Source organism: Natator depressus, chromosome 6, assembly GCF_965152275.1.
Source record: "Natator depressus isolate rNatDep1 chromosome 6, rNatDep2.hap1, whole genome shotgun sequence".
In the NCBI taxonomy this organism is placed as follows: domain Eukaryota; kingdom Metazoa; phylum Chordata; order Testudines; family Cheloniidae; genus Natator; species Natator depressus.
In genome coordinates this window covers 37,602,507-37,622,722 of record NC_134239.1, presented here as the reverse complement: position 1 = coordinate 37,622,722, position 20,216 = coordinate 37,602,507, and the positions used below count along the sequence as shown (strand labels likewise).

At 41.1% G+C, this 20,216-nt stretch overlaps 1 protein-coding gene across 2 annotated transcripts in view; it reads right to left on the bottom strand.

Annotated features, from left to right (window-relative positions):
* The window catches only part of TEAD1 (TEA domain transcription factor 1), a 208,363-nt gene that overhangs the window by 23,731 nt on the left and 164,416 nt on the right, over nt 1-20,216 (bottom strand). For both annotated transcript variants that reach the window (XM_074955079.1, XM_074955078.1), the window contains one exon: nt 3,750-3,923. In XM_074955079.1, coding sequence (XP_074811180.1) covers nt 3,750-3,923 — 174 coding nt within the window. The remainder of the gene's footprint in view (nt 1-3,749; nt 3,924-20,216) is intronic.

Sequence of the window (20,216 nt, the reverse complement as noted above, 5' to 3'; positions counted from 1 at the left end):
GTGGTTGGGATAATGGGTGTATACCTCATGTACCCAGAAAACCCCACATGTGCGAGTACAGAAGTGTAATTGTAAGCACAAGGTCCAACCTGCATAAGTTGGGATTCTCTTGTACAAGCATGTGTTAGCACAAAGGCGGGGTTTGGTAAGTGAAATAGGGGTACCTATATTGTTGATGGACTGTAAGTTACACCCGCTTTTGAAAATTTGATCCTTAGAGACAATTACCCACTCAAAAAGGGGGCAGCAGAAGCAGAAGTGGTACTGAGACCTAAGGTTTAGCTGAGTAATGCTTGAAATTCTGGTAATTAACACTGTGTTTTGAAGGTGCTGAATGGGTAGTTTGGTGTTTTATCACCCATGAGTCCATCCTAGGAGGTACACACATTACTTAACATAAAAAATAACACTGGAATTAAATTGGAATTTAATACCAATTTTCAAGACAATAAAAATCCAACCCCTCTTCAGCAAACTCTGCCCAAAACATGGCTCCATTGAAGTCAATGAAAATTTTATCATTTGCTTTAATAAGACCAGGATTTCAGCCCTGATCTCTGCAAGCATTGGCATTAGCAAAGAGTAGGGCACATTTTGTTCAATGCATTTTCTGGGTAAATCTGCAATCTGAGGCATGAATGCAGCTCGTGGAGCCATATACAGGCTAGTTTTATCCATACAGCATGGGTAAAAATAGCTGCATAGCTGGGATGGCTTGGGCTTTATCATGGGTTGCGCAAGCACCCCGGACACCCAGGGCACCTGCTCTTGTTACTGAAGCCCAAGCTACCACATCTACAATGCTATTTTTAGCCAGGCCAAAGCTGGCATGGATGTGTCTATCCAAGCAACAATCACACCTTGGATTGCCAGGCAGACAATACCTTAAGTGAAATAGCTGGGCAAAGGCCAGAATGGTCCATCATTTGGCAGAGCAACACTCCCACTTGCATACAATGAAGTGAGCTGTAGCTCACGAAAGCTTATGCTCAAATAAATTTGTCTCTAAGGTGCCACAAGTCCTCCTTTTCTTTTTACTCCCACTTGGGGAGCAGGATGAAGTCTCAGGTAAGAGCAGCAGCAGCAGTAGCAAGAGCTATCAGGGAGAAAATAATCCCCCTCTCAGAGGGCTGTGTGACTAGAGACATTATTTCATGCACGTTTCGCTTCCCTTTACTTTACTTACATTCAATTAAGTTCTTAGAAAGTTCATTTTTGAAGCTCAGGCTCTGCTTTAAGCGGGAACGTTAATGAAAACCAAGCAGCCCTAATTTATATCTATGGACATGTTCTTAAAAACTGACATTAAACACTACACTAGCTTTTCAGACCCTGTTGTGAGTGTAACAGAATTTCTGAAACTTACTACTGGATGATTTTCCAAATGCTTCCACAACTTTAGTGGTAGAAAACCTTATTTTTAAAACATTACATTTTAATTCTTAGAGCAACATGCACCTGTGAGGCAGCAGGAAATGTCTAACAGGTCAACGAGGGCCTAATGCTCAGTCTGACAGACCACACAAGCCACCTTTGTTCACGGACAAACTTCACACGTTCAGATCTCATGATAGACCCAATTGATGACCTCACGGTATATTTATTTACATATGCAAACCGCAATATAACCATGGCAATACAATTTTTATAGGACTGTAAGCTCTTAGTGGCAGGGCTCTTGTCTGTACATGCTTAACATGCTCTTGGTGCTAAGCCAACCACAGACGATCACAACAATTAATGTATGCCAAGTTTATACTGTCAGGGAGTATTTTCCTGGCTTAAAACATGGTTTTGTTTATGTCACTATCAAGAGAATGCTAGAGCAGAACACCTCTCCCCGCCCCAAACCGCCGATCCTCCTGATGGCAAAAGCTTCAACATAAATTATATAAAGCTAAAGCAACCCTTTTATTTCCTGGAATATGCAAATCTTGATATGAGGATTTCAGATTTTTGCACCTTTTTTTAACTGCTAAGAAAAAATTGGGAGCAATCTTCTTTACTGATACTTTTCAACACAGTAGTAGTAGTATTGAAAGGCAACACGTTATGCTCCTTTAGAACCTCATTAATTGGCACTAATGAATGACTGGGCGTCCCATTGTGAATTACTAAATTTGACAAATTATCAGGGAAGTGGAACACATACAAACAAACCAAACCAAATGTTCTGCATCACAACATGCTCTTTTAGAATTCATTTTGACAATTATTTTTTAGGATTTTTCACCCTTATAATAGTTCATAATGTTTAGTCTTGAGAAAAGAAGAGTGAGAAAAGAAGCCTTCAAATATGTTAAAGGATTTTACAAAGAGGACAGTGATCTGAAGTAGAAGTAATTGGCTTAATCTACAGCCCAGAAGATTTAGGATAGATAGTAGGAAAAACTTTTTCATATAAGGGTAATTAAGTACTGCAATAGGTTACCACGGAGGTTGTGGAGCCCCCATCACCGGAGGTTTTAAAGAACAGGTTGGACAGGGCTGGTCTAGATATATCTGGTCCTGTCTCAGGGCAGGGGCCTGCAACAGATGCCCTCTTGAGGTCCCGTTCTTAGGTTGGATATTAGGAAAAACTTTTTCACTAGGAGGGTGGTGAAGCACTGGAATGCATTACGTAGGGAGGTGGTGGAATCTCCTTCCTTTGAGGTTTTTAAGGTCAGGCTTGACAAAGCCCTGGCTGGGATGATTTAGTTGGGGATTGGTCCTGCTTTGAGCAGGGGGTTGGACTAGATGACCTCCTGAGGTCCCTTCCAACCCTGATATTCTATGATTCAGCCCTACACTTACAATTCTAGGTATTAGTAAATGTTCTACAGTAGATACTGTAAAACAAATGGTGTCTTGCTAAAATGAGATATCGTTATAATGGTCTGCTGTTAAATCTTTTAGAGAAGCTTGGGGGATTACTGCCATTTATGTGTGTGTCTTATAGAGTGGGTGATCGATTGAACTGTCCAGTGAAATCCAACCGTATATGTACAGCGATGTACATTGATAAAGTGACACCAATATTTTGGATATTTTTCAACATTTCTGATATCTAGTTTTTATCTTTCCTTCATTCTAATCCTCCTTCAGCCCCTCCTCACAGCTACTTTGGGCAGGTATAATTCCTCTGCAAACAGAATTCCATGTCACTGTCCCAAATGTACTTAGAGAAATTGAAGGCAGGTCTGCTTCAACAATGAAGCAGAAATTAAAGCAACCAAAACCATTATACAACAGCACTGGAAATATCACAAACTCTTAGATAATTTTTTAATACTAATTTTAAATATAAGCGTGTTGTGAAAACATTGGCTATCTCAAGGCTAAAAACTATATTACCTGCCTTCAGCAGAGTCCAACACACAAAACACTCAAAAATATACACAGAAGTCTCAGTTTAAGTTGCTGATATTGCTCTTCAATCAAACCACTAGATGGCAGTTCACCATTTATAAACAATGAAACTTATTACCTGTTTGTCACTGGCAAAGGATCATGTATAACAAAGTGCTGGCAGGCACTACAATTACTATAGTTGTTTTCTAGGAACACAGACATGTTGTGGGAAACATCAGTAGAAGTGGCTTTGTGCTAGTGTCCCACATGAAGGATATACACAAATGATGGAGACTCAGCTTCACGTTATTAAGTGATGACAAAATAAATTCCTGTGTACGTGAACATTTAGAAAGAGTAGGGAAGCACATAACGTGAACACACAGTCGAAATTAACTTCCATGGTATGTCTTACTCACCCAGAATTTTACTAGGAAGAAGGCATTTTGGGGGCCCTTCCCAAACAGTTCCTTTAAACCACCTTTCTTTTCAGGAAATTTGTCATAAATCTGACGAATGTCCACTGATTCAAGCAATGGGTCACTGTAAGAATGGTTGGCATGTCCAATGTGCACAAAGAGGTGTTTGTTGTACTGTAAGAAAAAAAGAAAAAGAAAAATCACTATTGTACAAGAAGAACAAAGGTTTATTTAAGATGAACAGTATGTCAGTGTGTTCATGCTAAGATTAGGGTGCTTTGGTGGATTAGAAAAACCTGCCCTCGTCTACCTTTGGGACCACGGTTTATTTGCAACATGATTTCCATGAAGTTACTTTGGTGGTCTTGGCACAGTCCCTAGTGAACAAGAGTCAATATCATAAAACCAGTTCCCCAACTGTAAACCTGCTAAGCATGGTTAACTGCAGGTAGGTGTTTACCTAAAAGACCAGAACAGCCAGCAAAGTGACGATCAGCCCATCCTGAGCACAGTAAGATCAAGAAATTTATTTGAGCATAAGCTTTCGTGAGCTACAGCTCACTTCATCGGATGCATCCGATGAAGTGAGCTGTAGCTCACGAAAGCTTATGCTCAAATAAATTTGTTAGTCTCTAAGATGCCACAAGTACTCCTTTTCTTTCTGCGAATACAGACTAACATGGCTGCTACTCTGAAACCAGTAAGATCAAGGTCATTAGAAAGAGTGGTGGTGTCTGCACCATGCAGTTTAATGTCTTATGTATAGAGATCTTTAGTTTCTGCTAGTGCAACAGCTCCCTTAAATCGTTACATTACAAACATTTCTGTCTTTAAAAAAAAGTGTGCTAATGTCAGTTGCCTAAAGGAGGGGGAGTAGATTTTTCTTTAATTCCTAGAATTACAGTAAAAAAAAAGGAACTAATAGGTCAGCTAGTCCATCTCCCTGTCAGTGTAGGATTTTTTCCCTTTGGTATATTCCCCAATGCTTTGTTGAATCCACTTTCAAATGACCCAAGCTTCTGTGGGAGCTAGTTTCACAGTTTCGCTGCCAGAATGTGTTACCTGATGTTCAACCTAAATTTCCCCCTTTCTAGTTTCATTCCACTACAACTAGTTATAGCCACCACCGGTACCACCCTAAACAATTCCTCTCCCTTCTCAGAGTGAAATCCTGGCTCCAAAGAAGTCTATCGTTAAACCCCATATTGACTTCAATGGGGCCAGGATTTTACTCATACTGTTTACACCCTGCATATTTGTCTGAGACTATAGCACATTGTAAAAGCTGAAATGAAAAAGAAGAGGACCTGATACTGTATGATGCTAAGTCCTTCCCAGAGGAGTGCTCCACACCTCATAAGACCAGATGAAAAGATGAAAGGAGCATGGTTGTTTTTTAACCACATAGATCACAAACAACATTTTGCTAACTCAGTTAAAGGGGAACCATTGTGCAGTCACTGAAAAGCTGAAAACTTTGCAATGTTGGATAGCTACTGGCTACAAGGTGGCAATTTCTAACAGGTAAGCATAAAATAATGTTGAAAACGCAGAGTGGACCTTTGCCTGGCTATTTTGTTCACAATACATCTGCACACAAAACAGATTAAAATAACAGTTTCATACCTCAATAAACTGAACATCCAATCAAACCATTTAGCTGGCCTACCATGCTAACCCATATTATCTCACAGTTTCTTTGTATTACCCTGTTTCCATCTCTTGTCACTTGTCTTACACTTTGACATTAAGCTCTTTGGCGTGGGAACTGTCTTTTTGTTCTGTGTTTGTACAGCACCTAGCACAATGGGGTCCTGGTCCATGTCTAGGGCTCGCGATAAAAATAAATAATAATAATTGAATACAACTTTCCCGAACAAATGTGCAAAACCCCAAGGAAAAGAAAGTAGACTGACTAGAGTTTTACCAACTGTATTTGGACAAGTAAACAAGTAAAACTAGTAAAATCATCCAGAGCAGCGAAATCTGAATTTAGAATACACTTATCTGTTATAATGAACAAATATAATTGGATACATTCCAGTCTCTTCCTGATGTATTTTATTTAGTGGTGGGGGGGGTGGGAAGAGCTTAACACTTCAGGCTTTAATAAACCTAAGCTCAATTCGTAAGATGTGAACATCAGTTACACAGATTTTCCTTGGAGCACTCTTTCAAAATAGCCCCCTCCCTATTTCCTCGGTGTGCACGTGGAAAACTTTCCCAATCTTTGCTTATAGATGCAACAAGCCCCAAAGGGGCAGTGTAGTCAAAATAGGGTGTTTCTACTCTAAAGAGCAAAGCACATAGGTCAGAAAAATAAACAACTGAATGGAAGGGACTGAGTGCATGAATGAATGAATGCATGAATGAAAGTTTATCAGTAAGGCCTTACCATGAGCAGGTTTAAGTCGCATACCAATCATTTACACAAGAATTACAGTAATTATCGTACTATTCAGTTACAATGAGGGATTATCATAACAATATCTTCAGAGTCGCTAGATTTGCCATTTTACTGGATAATTGAATGATAACTGCAGATGAAACATGCTTGCTATACACACAAAATACACATACACTACTTCACTTACATGTGATCTACATACAGTTACACATCATTGTATTATCTTGGAGCGCCAAGCACATACAAAAATTAATATATGATATTGTTGGGAACCACTGCTGTTCTTGGTTTACCTTTTAAATGTCTGGTGATCAGGGAAAACAAGCAAGCAAGAACACTGGATTTTAGGGGGTGACTATAATTCAAGATAAATTCACACTGTAGGAAGATAACACATGAGAATTTGGGGCACGTAACTGTAGGCATAGATCTTGCTGGACATGAGTAAAATTTGAGTGCAAGGTTCAACTGTAAACAATGATTTGACAGGCTGTGTGCCGGAGACAGTGTTTCCAGGGCTAGTTGAGATAAGTGGGAATGCGCTGAACTGATTAACTTGAAATGCAGATAAAGGGAGGAAATAAGCAATCGGTCCTTACACAATCTCCAAAGTTATTGGTCCTTACATGATCTGCACAACGTCCAACCCAATTAGATCCAACAAGTAGAGATGTTAGTGGCAAGGAAAAATGAACATAAACTGTCTAGCATGTGACATGCTTGAACTGGAACTGGAATCACCCAGTACTTAAATCCCTGCACCTGGGTGGCCTCGTCCACGTGGTCACAGAGCTGTCACATGCCTAATAAAGTAACTTGAGTGATGAGCAGGAGTCAAATTGAGTTGTTTGGGATCCTGAGAATGGGATAAAGTGTTCTCTCAGAACTGGATGAGGTATTCTGGATAAGCCAAGTGCAAGATGTCTTGGAAGGAATCCCAACATTATTGTCTTGCAAAATAATCTGGTAAAACATTTCTTTGGACATTATACATTTTTACGGTCTGGAAAATAATGTAGTAGAGTCCTCGGAATCCAAACTGCAATCAAAGAGACGTTATGTATATAGGACTACAGAGCAGATCACAGAGCCTTTATGCTGCTTAAATATAAAAGCAAAGTTAAAGACAGCTGTAAAGTTACTCTAGTTGCCTGCAGATCTTGCCAAAGTACCAGATGCTGCTGTAGCAAAAATTCTGACAGGATATAGTGGCACAGATGGTATGACATCACCTGAGAATATTCTTAGGATGTAAATGTTTATTTTGACATTGCGTGTGTGATTATTTTCTGCTTTTGTTGCTGTAATTCCTATATGAAATAGAATCATTACTAATCTAATTAGATAAGGCATATTTCTACAGGCTCATAAATGACACCACAATATTAGGCACAAGACAAATTTGTTATATGGGCAGTCTCCATGAAAAGTGTGTATATATGAAAGTGATGAGGTTAAGTTACATGGCTATATCTTCTGAGCCTATGAGTGTTTGAAAAGATCAAGAACATCTTCATTATAAGCAAACTTCACTATTATTTCAGGCTGCGTATTCCAGAGTTATTGAAGTACATTAGTACTGAGGAATTTGCCCATGCCACAGTATTTAAAGGATTTACATTTGACATGTACATAATTATATACTTTAAATACTGTAAACCACAGTGGGTGAAATCCTGTGTTTTTTTTAAGCATAGCAACTACATCAAAGTTTACAGACTACATTCCTGAGCTGTTTCATCTGCAGAGTCTGCATTACACTCCATGCCCTAGAGATGGCTGCCTCTTACTGAACTCCTTCCCTTAAAAAATTCTAAATATCTGAGGAATGCAGTAAAGCCATGAAAAATGACTGCTGTCAACTAATACCACGAGAAAAATTATAATCCACTTAGGAATTTAAAGGAACCAAGACAAATCGCCAATGTCAGAGGATGCTAACATACAAGCTGCAGCAGAACAAAGACAAATCACCTACATTTGTTTTACCGTTCAATACATATACTGGCTCTTGCGAAATTATGTCCTTATGTTCTATGGTTTTGCTCTTACATTCCACAAAACTAGGCGATGTGAGCTGCTACAGCTCTCTCTGACGCATTCTTGTGCTCCACAGTACCGGGGAAGGGCTCCCTGAATCTCATGCAACACAAATACACATCTATTAAGCAAAGTTCTTTCAATTTCAGTGTCAAGATGCAGGCTGCACTGTAACTTGACATACACATGCTCTCAAAGCATGAAAGCATAGAGTTTCAACCTGCAGCCTTCTACCATAGAACCAGTTGTTCCAACTATATCTTACAAGGCTAGATTGTGCCAGTTAGGCACAGCCTAGAGAGAAAAGAAATGTGGAGGTAGCACTGTCCTAGAGGATGTACTGGAGAGCATTCTGCTTACCTGAATTCCCTGGTCACAGGTGAAGCACGCTCACTATGAAAGCCCTTTGTAGGATACGGCCTCACGTTAGAGCCATAGTTCCACCTCCTCTATGCCCATTTGAAATACCATGCACCTTTGCAGGAACAGGGAGGACACAATCCCTGCATTTCCTTGAACTCAGGGTCTGCAGAAATGACTGATCCTTAAGGGGGCCACACAAAGAGATGGCTCCTTGCTCCTTCCTCCCACTTCATACCCACATAAAGGCCAGGCAGGCCTCAACCATCAGTTGTGCAGAGGCAACATCCCGTGCTCTTGTCTCACCCAACCTGGGACGGTTAGAAATATCTCACAAGCCAGGCCACTCCATGAAATTGACAGGCTCTTGCAAGTTTGTTCCAGCTCCAGTGGCCCTGATGAAAGTGAAGCTCCAAGTTTTCAGGCGGAAAAGGTCATGCATGCAGCAATGTCACCAGGGAGATTGTCTATCATTTCAGCCACAGCAACAAGGCATTCGGTGAAACTGCCATCATTAGCAATAAGGAAGGGAGAGAACTGTATTAACTGGTTCTGTGTCTTATGGATCAAAACAAAAACCCAACAAAGCAGCACACTCAAATGGCCCTGTGCTGCATGTCTTCTATCCCCGCTGAAACAAAAAGAGGCCCTCTCTGTTCACTTTGGGTTGAATGTACTCTACACCAGTGGTTCCCATTGGGGGCTCGCGAAATATATCAGGGGAGTCTCAGAAAAAAATTCTGTAATGGTGCACAGACCCATCCCTAGGAACCCTGGGTGCTGGGACTGGCAGCCCGAGCCCCGGGACTGTGACTTCCTGGCAGAACAAGTTTAAACTTTGTTGTCGTCGTACACTGTTTGCCTGGGCTGCTCAAGACCTGAATGCTTGTGGGAGGAACGCTTTAATTGAGTTGGCTTCTTAAATACCTTCATGCTGTTTCACATCTGGTACTCCTTGATGAAACATGTAGAAGGCTTAATCTAAGTGATATGAGCTACAAAAGTGAAATCTTGGAAGAGTGTTGCCATTTTCATAATGTAATAAAATTAATAATGTAATGATAAATAATAATGTAATAATAAATAGTGTGTAATAACCGTGTCATAAAAAACCCAAATTATTTCCAAGATCACTGCTTCTATCATTTATGCTTAGGTAAGGGAGAAAATCCCTGGAAATATTCATTTTTAGGAGGGGGTTTGCGAGATTTGATATTTTTGTGAAAGGGGTTTGCAAGGTGCTAAAGTTTAGGAACCAGTGCTCTACACAAAAGTGAGCAATGGACTAAACTGGAAGCTCAGAAAGAAAGGGTGGGTGAAAGGCTCGTGGTCTCGCTTGGCTCTGCCCAAGACACTTGTGGGTCTTTTATCACAGTGTAGACATACCCCAGCACAACAGCGGGTGGTCTGGGTCAACTGGCTCAGGCTCGTGGGGCTTGGGCTGTGGGGCTATAAAATTGCAGTGTAGTTGTTCGGGCTTGGGCTGGGGCTGGAGCCTGAGCTCTGGGACCCATCCCACTCAAGGGCTCTCAGAGCCTGAGCTCCAGCTCAAATGTCTACACTGCAGGGGTTTTATTGCAGTGTAGACATACTCTTGATGAGGCAGCAAACAACCTTGCTCTAGTGGCTGGGGTTCTATAGATGTATCCTGTTTAGTGATCTGCTGTAGCTGAGATATCTATCTACAAGGTACTACTGCTTGTGTCAGGTTAACAAACTGTACTATCGGAGGAAAAAGGAACCAAATGGGATAATTAAAAAATAATCGCCAAGACAAGAAGAGTCTGCAGGCTACTGTAACCTGCATTGCCTTGGCTCTGAGGCATGGCCTTATCGGTAAATCTGACACCCTTTAATTTCCTGCTGATGTGAGAAAATAACTTACCCTGCCAAGAATTCCCTTCATTTCTAATAAAATTTTAGTGACTAAAATGTTCATTCCCACAGATTTAGCTTTCCACGGAAAGGGATCAAGACAGAGTTGGCCTAGCAATATTTTAACATAGCACGGGGAGCTGGTAGCACTGCCTATTGTTAAGGTTGCCTAGCATTTCCCATTCTAAGAACCTGGTTTCCATTGCTTATAACTTTTTCAGACTATTTGGGCTGAAATTTTCGATGGTGGGTGTCTTGTCAGGATGAATTGTTCTGGAAAATTTCAGCCGAAACCTGTCAGCCATTGCTGACAATAGGGCTAAGGAAAAATACAGTGTTTTGCCCATGTTAAAAATATCCCCCCAAACTTCTTCGGAGAAGCTCTAGCACCCCCATGCTTTAAAGCAGGGACTTGAAATTTGGCAAGGGGTGGCCTTTGTGTTAAGCACATGCCCTTTGCCATCCCAGTGAAAATCTGCCCAAATTTGACCAAGTTACAAATCTCTGAAAAAATGCAGTTTGCACATGCTCAGTAGAGACTTCTTAGATTTTTAGCAAATGAGCAAGACTTTCCCTGACATTCCTGCTCGGTCTGTTGCGGGCCATGCCAGGTCAGGGTCTGAGCACCTGAACTGAGAGCAGGGGGCCTGTCTCTCCTTTGCTGTCATTGGTTCCTCTCCTGGCAGGGGGGCGAGAGCCAGATCTGCAGGGTGGGGCAGGAACAGGGGAACAGAGTGGGACAGGAAGCCTGGGGGTAGGACAGAAACTAGAAATGAGTGGGATAAAGAGTAGGAACCAGTTAGCTGGGGTGGTGAGAGGGGGAGGCCTGACTAAGAAACAGGGTAGAGGGGAGAACCAGGACTGGCTGGGGACAGGGACAGGGACAAAGAGGCAGGCGGGCACGGAGATTAGATGAAGAGCCTGGGGAGGGAGATTGTGCCTGGGAGCTAGTGAAGACTGGAAATGTGGAGGGGGAGTTGGGGCGTGACTAGAGGCCAGGGTAGGAGAGAGAGACAGACCGAATGAGGAACTGGGGGGTGGCAGAGAAATTTGGACTGGCTGGGCAAGGAGACTAAGAATGAAAAGCTGGGGGAAATGGAATGACTGTGCAAGGAGACTGGGACTGTGATGGGGAGTTAGGAGGGGTGAAACTAGATCTTGCTGGGCATGGAGATTGTGGAATGAAGACAACGACTGTCTATATGAGGACAATGGGACTGGGGCCAGATACCACGGTTAGAGAAGAGACAGGATAGGGAGCAGGTGGGGGACAGAAAGGGTCCTGTTTGGAGAAAACACGTAGAAAAGAGTCCCTGCTCACTAGATCACATTCGCCTCCAAAGCCTGGAATGGACCCCAAGATCCCTGATCCACTATTCCTCTGCCCCCTCTAGTGCTGGGTTCACAAAAAAGATGACAAGCTACTATTGCTACCAATTACTCCGGTAGCTCAAATGACAGAGATCTGTGGGTTTAAAGATTCCAAGCCCACTGAAGAACCATGGCATTAAGATAATGGCACTGGATGGAATTTCTGTTGTTTCAGGTTTGCCTTTTAAAAAAACTAAGGAATTACACACAAAAAGCCCCTCCTTTAATTACAAGAACATTATTAAATTTGCAAAGTCAAACAACTGCAATTTAAGAAACAAGCTAGATCCTATAGCTGTGTTTGGCAGGGTTAGCCCATGATACAGTGTTCCTGGCTAGCTACCAGGGTATAATTATTTGCATTTATCCCCATACTGATACACTTCCCAATTCACATCTTGACCATTAGTGAGAATCAACAAGGGTTCATTGTAATTTTACATCCCTAAAAACCCACTTCCATTATTTGCAATCCTCTCTTAGGAGTTTTTGAAATAAAATATCTCTGCTGATTCCACTTTCCACTTGTCAGCCATGGTCCCCTATGCATCTAATGAAGTCAAAATTAATATGGTTATTTTTACTCCCTGGGTTTTGCACAAGCAGAGCTCTGGAAGCAGTGTTTGCTCACTAATTGTGACTGCAGAGCAAGCAGGGGGAGCCAACAAAATTGATTTTTTTTGGGTAGGTTCTGCCAAAAAAAAAATGGTGGTTATTATTTTATTTTGAAAATGTTTACCAACAGTGACAGATTTTGAACAAGAATGATGTGGATGATCTTTCACACCTGGTCAGACTAACTTGAAAGAAGGCCAACTTTGGAGAATTAGTTACTGCCAGGTCTTTCTACTCATTCCCACCAATATTTGCATACTGGACAACGAAGTTTTGGCACCTATGGTCACAATCCTGCCACAGAAACTATGCAGGTAGACACCCTACATTTGCACAGACCCCCTTGAAGCCAATCGGGCTCCATGTAGCCACAAGGCGCTGCTATCAAATAGCCTGCTTCAGGATTATATCAATACTAAACCAATGGGAACTGTCCGTTCTGAGCACCTCTGAAAAAATCAGGGCACTTTAATTTAGATGTCTAAATACAGAGTATTTTGACAATTTACTTGTCAAAGTAAAGTTTTAAAATTTTACAGAGTATGACGTATGTTCATTTCACAGAGCAGACGCATACTCACTATACATGTCAACAGAAGTGAACTCCATATTTTTGTGTACTTAATTCAACTTTATATTAAAATAAACTTGAATCTAGAGTCCACCACACTAAATTAATTCTTTTTAAAAGATTGATCCATCTACATTTAAGTTTATTTGCTCTTCTTTTTATGTAAGAAGGAGGCTAGACAAAGAGTTTCATACAACCAAAAAGTTGACATCTTTGATATGCTGCCTATCAAGAGTACAAGAGGATAAACTTCAAACACAGCTTAAGATGTGTTGATAATATAACATAAGTAAACTCCTGAGCCTCTGCAACATTTTACACAGTTAAAATGGAGAGAATTTTTAAAATGTCGTCATTTTTCATCAGCTGAGGTGGTTTGGTTAACTTTTTGCATTTTATTGCATTTGCACAATGAGAACAGGTTAGCAGTTTCACTTTTATGATCCATTTCTAGTCAGCTTCACTTTGTGGCTCTCATTCACAGTGGTCTCTGGACTCACAATACTACAGGATAATGTTTAAATGGAAAAGCCTTGTTTAAAAAAAACAAACCCGGAAATAAAAAATAAGAGACATTTCCATTAAGATTATATCTCCCCACCACTGTTTCTTTCTAAAACAAATTCTGAATTTTGGACCTAATGTTATTACCCCACATTACGGGTAGGTGGGTTAATTTGGAAAATTTGCTCTTCGTGCTATTCTTTGTAGCTGTAAGGAATTTTAGATGTAAAACTGTTTCAAGTGCTGGAAGTTGCTGTGAAAGTAGTCGTCACAGTTGAATGCTCAGGAGAGAGGGAAGAAAAAAAAATTTTTTTGGAGGTAGACTGACTAACAAATACCTAATCAGATCAATTTGGGCTGCAACAGGAGAATGAGACAGGTAAAATATATTTAGGAGAAGGTCTATTGTATTGAAATTATAATAATTTAACTTTTTGAGTCTTTGCATTTTAGAAACAACTGTGAGGAAGACAATAGTTTAGGTTCTCTCTAATCTGCCTGAGGATTGAACTTCTGCTTGTTAGAGAACACATTTACTTGGTTTAACCATGAATAGAAATTTGTTCTGAACTTCCCAGGAACTCTTATAGTGAAAGCACAAAGCACCTAAGTAAAGAGATCTTAGGCTGACAGTAACATACTGGAAAATATGATCATTTAATTTGGTGAGGTTCCAAATATACAGAGTTGGAATACCATTAAGGAAAAGTACTTTTTCTCTTACAAAGTGAGATTTCTCTGACAAGGTGAAATTCTATAGTTTGTTTGTAAGGACAAAGGACCACCGAACTAATAAACGACCAGAGAATTTGGAAGAAAAAGCAGCAGGAATTTGGCACGTGTATGTTTAGTTGTTTTTCACATTAAAGAGGGAGTCACTTTATTCATCCGGAGCTGCAGAATCAATATTCAGAGATGTTCCAAGTGTGGCATCCTACATCCTACCTTGCAATTTCCAAAAATACTAAAAGTTAAAGTGAGGCTAATTATTTCCATTCTATAATTTTAGAAGGTTTTTGCTATTTAAAATTTCACCTTTAAATGGAATAATTCTGTGATTTGGAAAAAGAATCCTCCAAGGGACAGGAGTCTATGGAGCAGGTTTGAAATCTGCTAGAATACCGACCCTGAATTCATAGACCTGCCTGATAGTTACAGGCTCTTGTACTTTTACATGTTCATTACCATTGGAAGGGCACCAGAAATCTTTACTGCCCCAGTCCTGCAATAAGTTCTGTGTGGATACACCTTTAAAACGCACTGAAGTCAACAGGACGCTGTTCAGGCAAATAAGGCCTAAGGTAAAAAATAGTACTTAATTCTATTTACTGTGAAATGTTACTGGTAAGAAGGTACTGAAAGACTATTTCATGGGTGGCCAAACTACCCCACGCCTCCCTACCACCATTCTCCACCTACTAGACTGGGGGTGGGAGGAGCTCAGGACCTCTGCTTGCAGCAGGGTGATGGGGTAGGGGCTTCTGCCCAGAGGGGAGGGAGGATCTCGGGGCTTTAGCAGGAGCAGGGCTGAAGCCCCAAGCCCCGCAGGTGCTTCCCCTGGGGCAGAAGCCTCGAACCCCAGCAGGCGTGCCCTGGCTCTCGAATTTCTGAAGATTGTCATATTCGGCACAGAGGGTCAGTAAGTTTGGCCACGCTTGGACTATTTCAAGGACGGAGTAAATTGTTACATGATTCTGGTTTAAAAGCTTCTGCAGATTCTTGTTTAAAAGCTTACATATATTCATTCATTAGGTCAGAAGAGGAACAAAGGAGTACAACAACCTAAAACTTCATTGCTTAAAATGTACATAACTATTGTGCACTTCTTGTTTGTAAATTATTTCTATATTAGGAAGAAATTAACACTGATTTCCATACTAGCAGATTCCCATAGCAGAGATAAAGAGCCACAACTACAGACGCAATCAGAATGTTGTGAAGCAAAGCTAAACGAGGTCAGGGTGTAGGGCTGGCATTTCGTCTCCGGGGATGGCTTTGGAGTTTGTTGGAAAATTCTCTGTCACTTAAAAAAAAAAAAAAAAAATCAGAAGTGCCCAAGATAAATCCAGACTAATCAATCAATTGTATTTCTTGCAAAATCCAAAGAGTTCTCGGGTCATTATGTTGCCAAGGCAGAGTGCTCCCTAAAATATATATTTTTAAGGCTTTGTTCATTCTCCTTTTCAATGTTCTGAGCAAGGAAGCTTCCACTTTTGCCCTTGGGAGACTGTTCCATAGTCTTTGGACTATTCTGCATGCAATTATTTACAGTAGGATCCAGATAATCAAACCATATTAATGGTAAACTATCAGCCACCCTCAAAACTGTAAGTAACGAAGTGGGAGCTCTCATGTTTTCCCCATGAGAAGAGGACAAATTAAGTGAAGCTGCCAGAGTGACACTTCAGGAACAGCCGGATGAGCAAAGAAGCACAGCACCAACCCCTTTTATTACACAGAGCCTGCCCTCCCTGGCTAGCTTTGCGGTTCCTCGCCAACCTCCTATGGATGGCTCGTCACCCTTCTCCTCTGCTGTTTAGAAGAGCTGCAACTCCTAACATTCTGCTGACAGGCCGATCAGCTAGCTGCAGCTTGTGCCCTGCTCTCCCCACACTGCTCCTGTCATTCTCTTACACAGCTTCTCCCAGGTTGCTTGACGCTCCCATTCTTCTCCCTTCAACCCACCTCTCTGGCTCCCTTCTATCTTCTCTCCTTTCAGCCTTCTACTATTACTCCACCTCAGAGATTTTTGTCCTATTGCTCCTACCCACTTGCCTTCTGAACCCTCTCCCATTGCCACTGACTCCCTGCCCAACACACAAATGGTTGAGCATTCAAACTCTGGTATGAAGGGTTAACATTTGAATAGGGCAGAAATGGAAGGAAACTGCCACAGTGGGACTAAAGAATGATATGAGTTTGGGTTTATAACTGACAATAAATTTACTTTTTTCATGCCTTATTTTTGTAAAATACAAATACTGAAGCAGCTGGTATTTTTTTTTAAAAGAAAGATACAAGTAGTTTCATAATACTGATACTCTAGTTAACCATTCAGGTAAATGTAGTGCATTGAAACCGTGGGAGCTCCTCGCAATGCACTCCCAATCAGAGGCAAATGCTTGTGGGGTTCTCACCCCTACATGGCAGGAACTCTACAAGATATTAGGCTACTCCAAAGAGGGCTTTGTGGTATTTATCCAGGCTTTCTTCACCACTGTTTTTCAATTCAAGTCTCTAACTTTTCTCTTCAATACAAGTGTATGTGTTACATTTCCCAGAGAGTCTGCACCTGCCTGGAAAATGAGAGCTCAGAGGCCTCTGCTGAGCCTTAGTCTCACTTGTACTGTAGTAGTGCAATGGGTTGCATGCTGAGCTACTGCACGTAAAAATAATACTTAGGACATGACTTTTTGATACCCACAGTTGCCAGAGCAGTATGTTTTGACCATCAGTAGTCGATTATGTTGCAAATCTGTTCACTTAACTCAGCTGGTTTCGTATTATTAATTCCAGTGGTGTGACTGCAGTGCACATATAATCTGGCAAAAACCTATTTGGTTAAAGCCGTTCTATTCCTCAGAGGGAGGACAATGTTTACTTTGTCAGTGAACTGCTCTATTATTCATTTTTTGAAACTGTAAGATGGCCTAGAGATACAAATGCTGTATGCTGTATAAAACAGACATGTTTTCCAAACTTTGATACATATCTATTAAACTAAATGTTACATGTTAATGTAGAATAATAATAATTCCATTATGAAAACGATATAAAGAGGATGTTTCAATTACATGGTTTTAACCACTCGGAAGTTAGGAAAGAAAATTCATTTATTTAACTTTGCCACCCTGTGCATGTGCATCGTGATGCTGTTTTTAGTTCCACAATCACATACTATTTTCCAAACATACACTTTCCCTACAGCTTTGGAGACACATGTGCAACATCTTCTATTCCTGTGTAGCATTCTGTGTATGCCAGAGCCCATAAATCACTAATATACTAGGTGTACAGTGAATAAGCCACCGACTTCTATGCTGTACATCTTACAAGGCTGCATGAAGACAAAACCTATATGATGGTATACTTCTTTATTAGGAACTTCTTAAGAGGAGGCTTTCTTGAGAACCTCCATAAATACTTGCAGAAATGTAAAACAATTAGGTCAACAAGTGTCATATTCTGACCTTATTTTCTCCACACACTGGCTCACATTTCTGGGCAAAGTGTGGATGTGGGAGGGATAGGTTTCCCTTCTGTCATGCACAGACCATCGTCTCCTTTGATTTGCAATGACAGGGCAATGGAACTGGTTTGCTGGTGTGCCTTTAGAGATTGATGGAACTTAATGAGTTATCAGGCAGTCCTGAGAGATAAGACTACTCTGACAGACCACTCTATGGGTTGGTAGCACTTAATGGTAAATTTTGGCCTCTGGTAGAGATACAGTAACCATGAGATTTTGTTGGTTCATTTGAAAACTCTAGAAAGGGTGGCTGGAGCTGCTCTGGAGTGGCCCTGCTCCTATCTCACTAAGAGCCCAAAGGACAGCTGTGAGCAATTGTCCTCTGTGCCAAAGGTTCTCTTGTGTGGGTGTTGCAGGGATCTACACTGACACCTTTCCTGTACAGTGTGAATATGAAGCCCCTGGAAGGACAATGTCTGCGCTGCATTCAGTATGGCACCCAGCTCTATGACACCATCATATCTGAGCCAGCCAGAACATTTGAGCAAATTACCCATTTAGATGGAACTGGGCTTGTATGAGAGTCTTCTCTCTGTGAGTCTGTCTACATGAGGCTGACAAAGTTGGTGGGTTGAGGGAAATGGCTGGAAATATTGGCTGCATTGCTGTCAGCACCCTTCATTGAGGAAGTGTGACTGTCATTTGTAAAACAGGTTTTCAAGTTGGGACTGGTGTTGGATCTTGGATACCCAGGTAGCTGCTGCAGCCAAGAGAGTTGCAGAAGCTGAAGCTAGTACAGAATGCTGCATCCCACTTATACACTGGGAGCAGGAGCACTTTATAACCAGTGCTCTGTGATCTACACTGGGGCTCCCACTAAGTTTCCAGATGGAATTCTCCATAATTTGGTTTTAATCTACAAAACCCTAGATGATTAGGGACCTTGTTACCTGAGAATCCACCTTTCTCCTCATGAAATACAGCCACCAATGAGACCAGCAAAGACACTTGGGTGGGTGCTCCCTTGATATAAAAGACAGGAAGCTGCTGACAGTACATTGTCTGAGAAGAGTTAATGACTTTGGAACTCATTCTCAGCCTTGGTATTCCAGAGCCTGGATTTGTGCATGCTGCCAGGGGCATCTCTTTCCCCAGGCTCTTGAGGAGGGGAGTAAGTTGTTATATTTATGGGCAGTCCTCTTGAATGTTTTTAAATTATGGTATAGGTACTCAGAGCACAGGATGGGGGCCTATAGATATTGTATCTCTATACATTTAAGAAAAATAAAACATTCAGCGTAAATTTACTGCAGGAGTAATTCCACTGAGTTCATAGTCTCTAAGGTCAGAAGGGACCACTGTGATAATCTACGCTAACCTCTTGTATAACACAGGCCTGAGCGATTCTCTGAAGTAATTCTTATTTGAACTAGAGCATCTTTTAGAAAAACATCCATTCTTGATTTTAAAACTGCCAATGATAGAAAATCCACCACAACCCTTAGTAAGTTGTTCTAATGGTTAATTATGCTCACTGTTAACAATTTACACCATATTTCTAGTGCAAATTTGTCTAGCTTCAATTTCAGCCACTGGATCTTGTTATACCTTTGTCTGCTAGATGGAAGAGGCCATTGTAAAATATTTGTTCCCCATGTAGGCACTTATAAACTGTGATCAAGGCACCCCTCAACCTTCCTTTGTTAAGCTAAATAGATTGAGCTTCTTGAGTCTATCATTTTAAAGCATGGTTACTATTCCTTCAATCATTCTCACAGCTCTTCCCTGAACTCTCTCCAATGTATTAACATACTTCTTAAATTGTGGAGACCACAACTGAACACAGTACTCGAAGTGCAGCTGCGCCAATGCTAAATACAGGACTCCTTGCTCCTACTCAAGATTCCCCAGCTGATACATCCAAGGATCGCACTATAGCCCTCCTCGTCACAGTGTCACACTGGGAGCTCACATAACCCCAGAATCTTTTTCAGAATCACTGCCTCCCAGGATAGAGTCCCCCATCCTGTAAGTACAGCCTATGTCATTTGTTCCCAGATTTATACAGTTTACCATTCCCTCTCAAGGAAATCACTCCTGATTTACACTGAGGTAAAGGAGCTCAGAGTCTGACCCCCAGAGTGTATTAAAGCCACTGCATTAGGCAAGAACATAGAAACAAGGGTGCTACTTTTGTTCCAAATGAATAATGGAATTGATGGAATGCATAACCAGGGGGATAAAAATCCAATAGTATAAATATACAAAAGTTAGTGGAGTTACTCTGGATACAGACCGGTGTAACAGAGTAGAACTGTCCCTCTCTCTAAACACAAACACTCCAGTTAAACCAGCATGCCAAAATATGACAGTTAGCAACCCAACATATGGTCATATATTTTAATATCTCACTGCTAAAATATATTGCACGTTTTAGTTTAATGTTTCTCTGTTTTAAGGATTCCTTTGATGTAAGGTTGCTGTACTATGTCTCTGATCTCCATTATGCAGTGTAAACACTCCCTTGATAACATC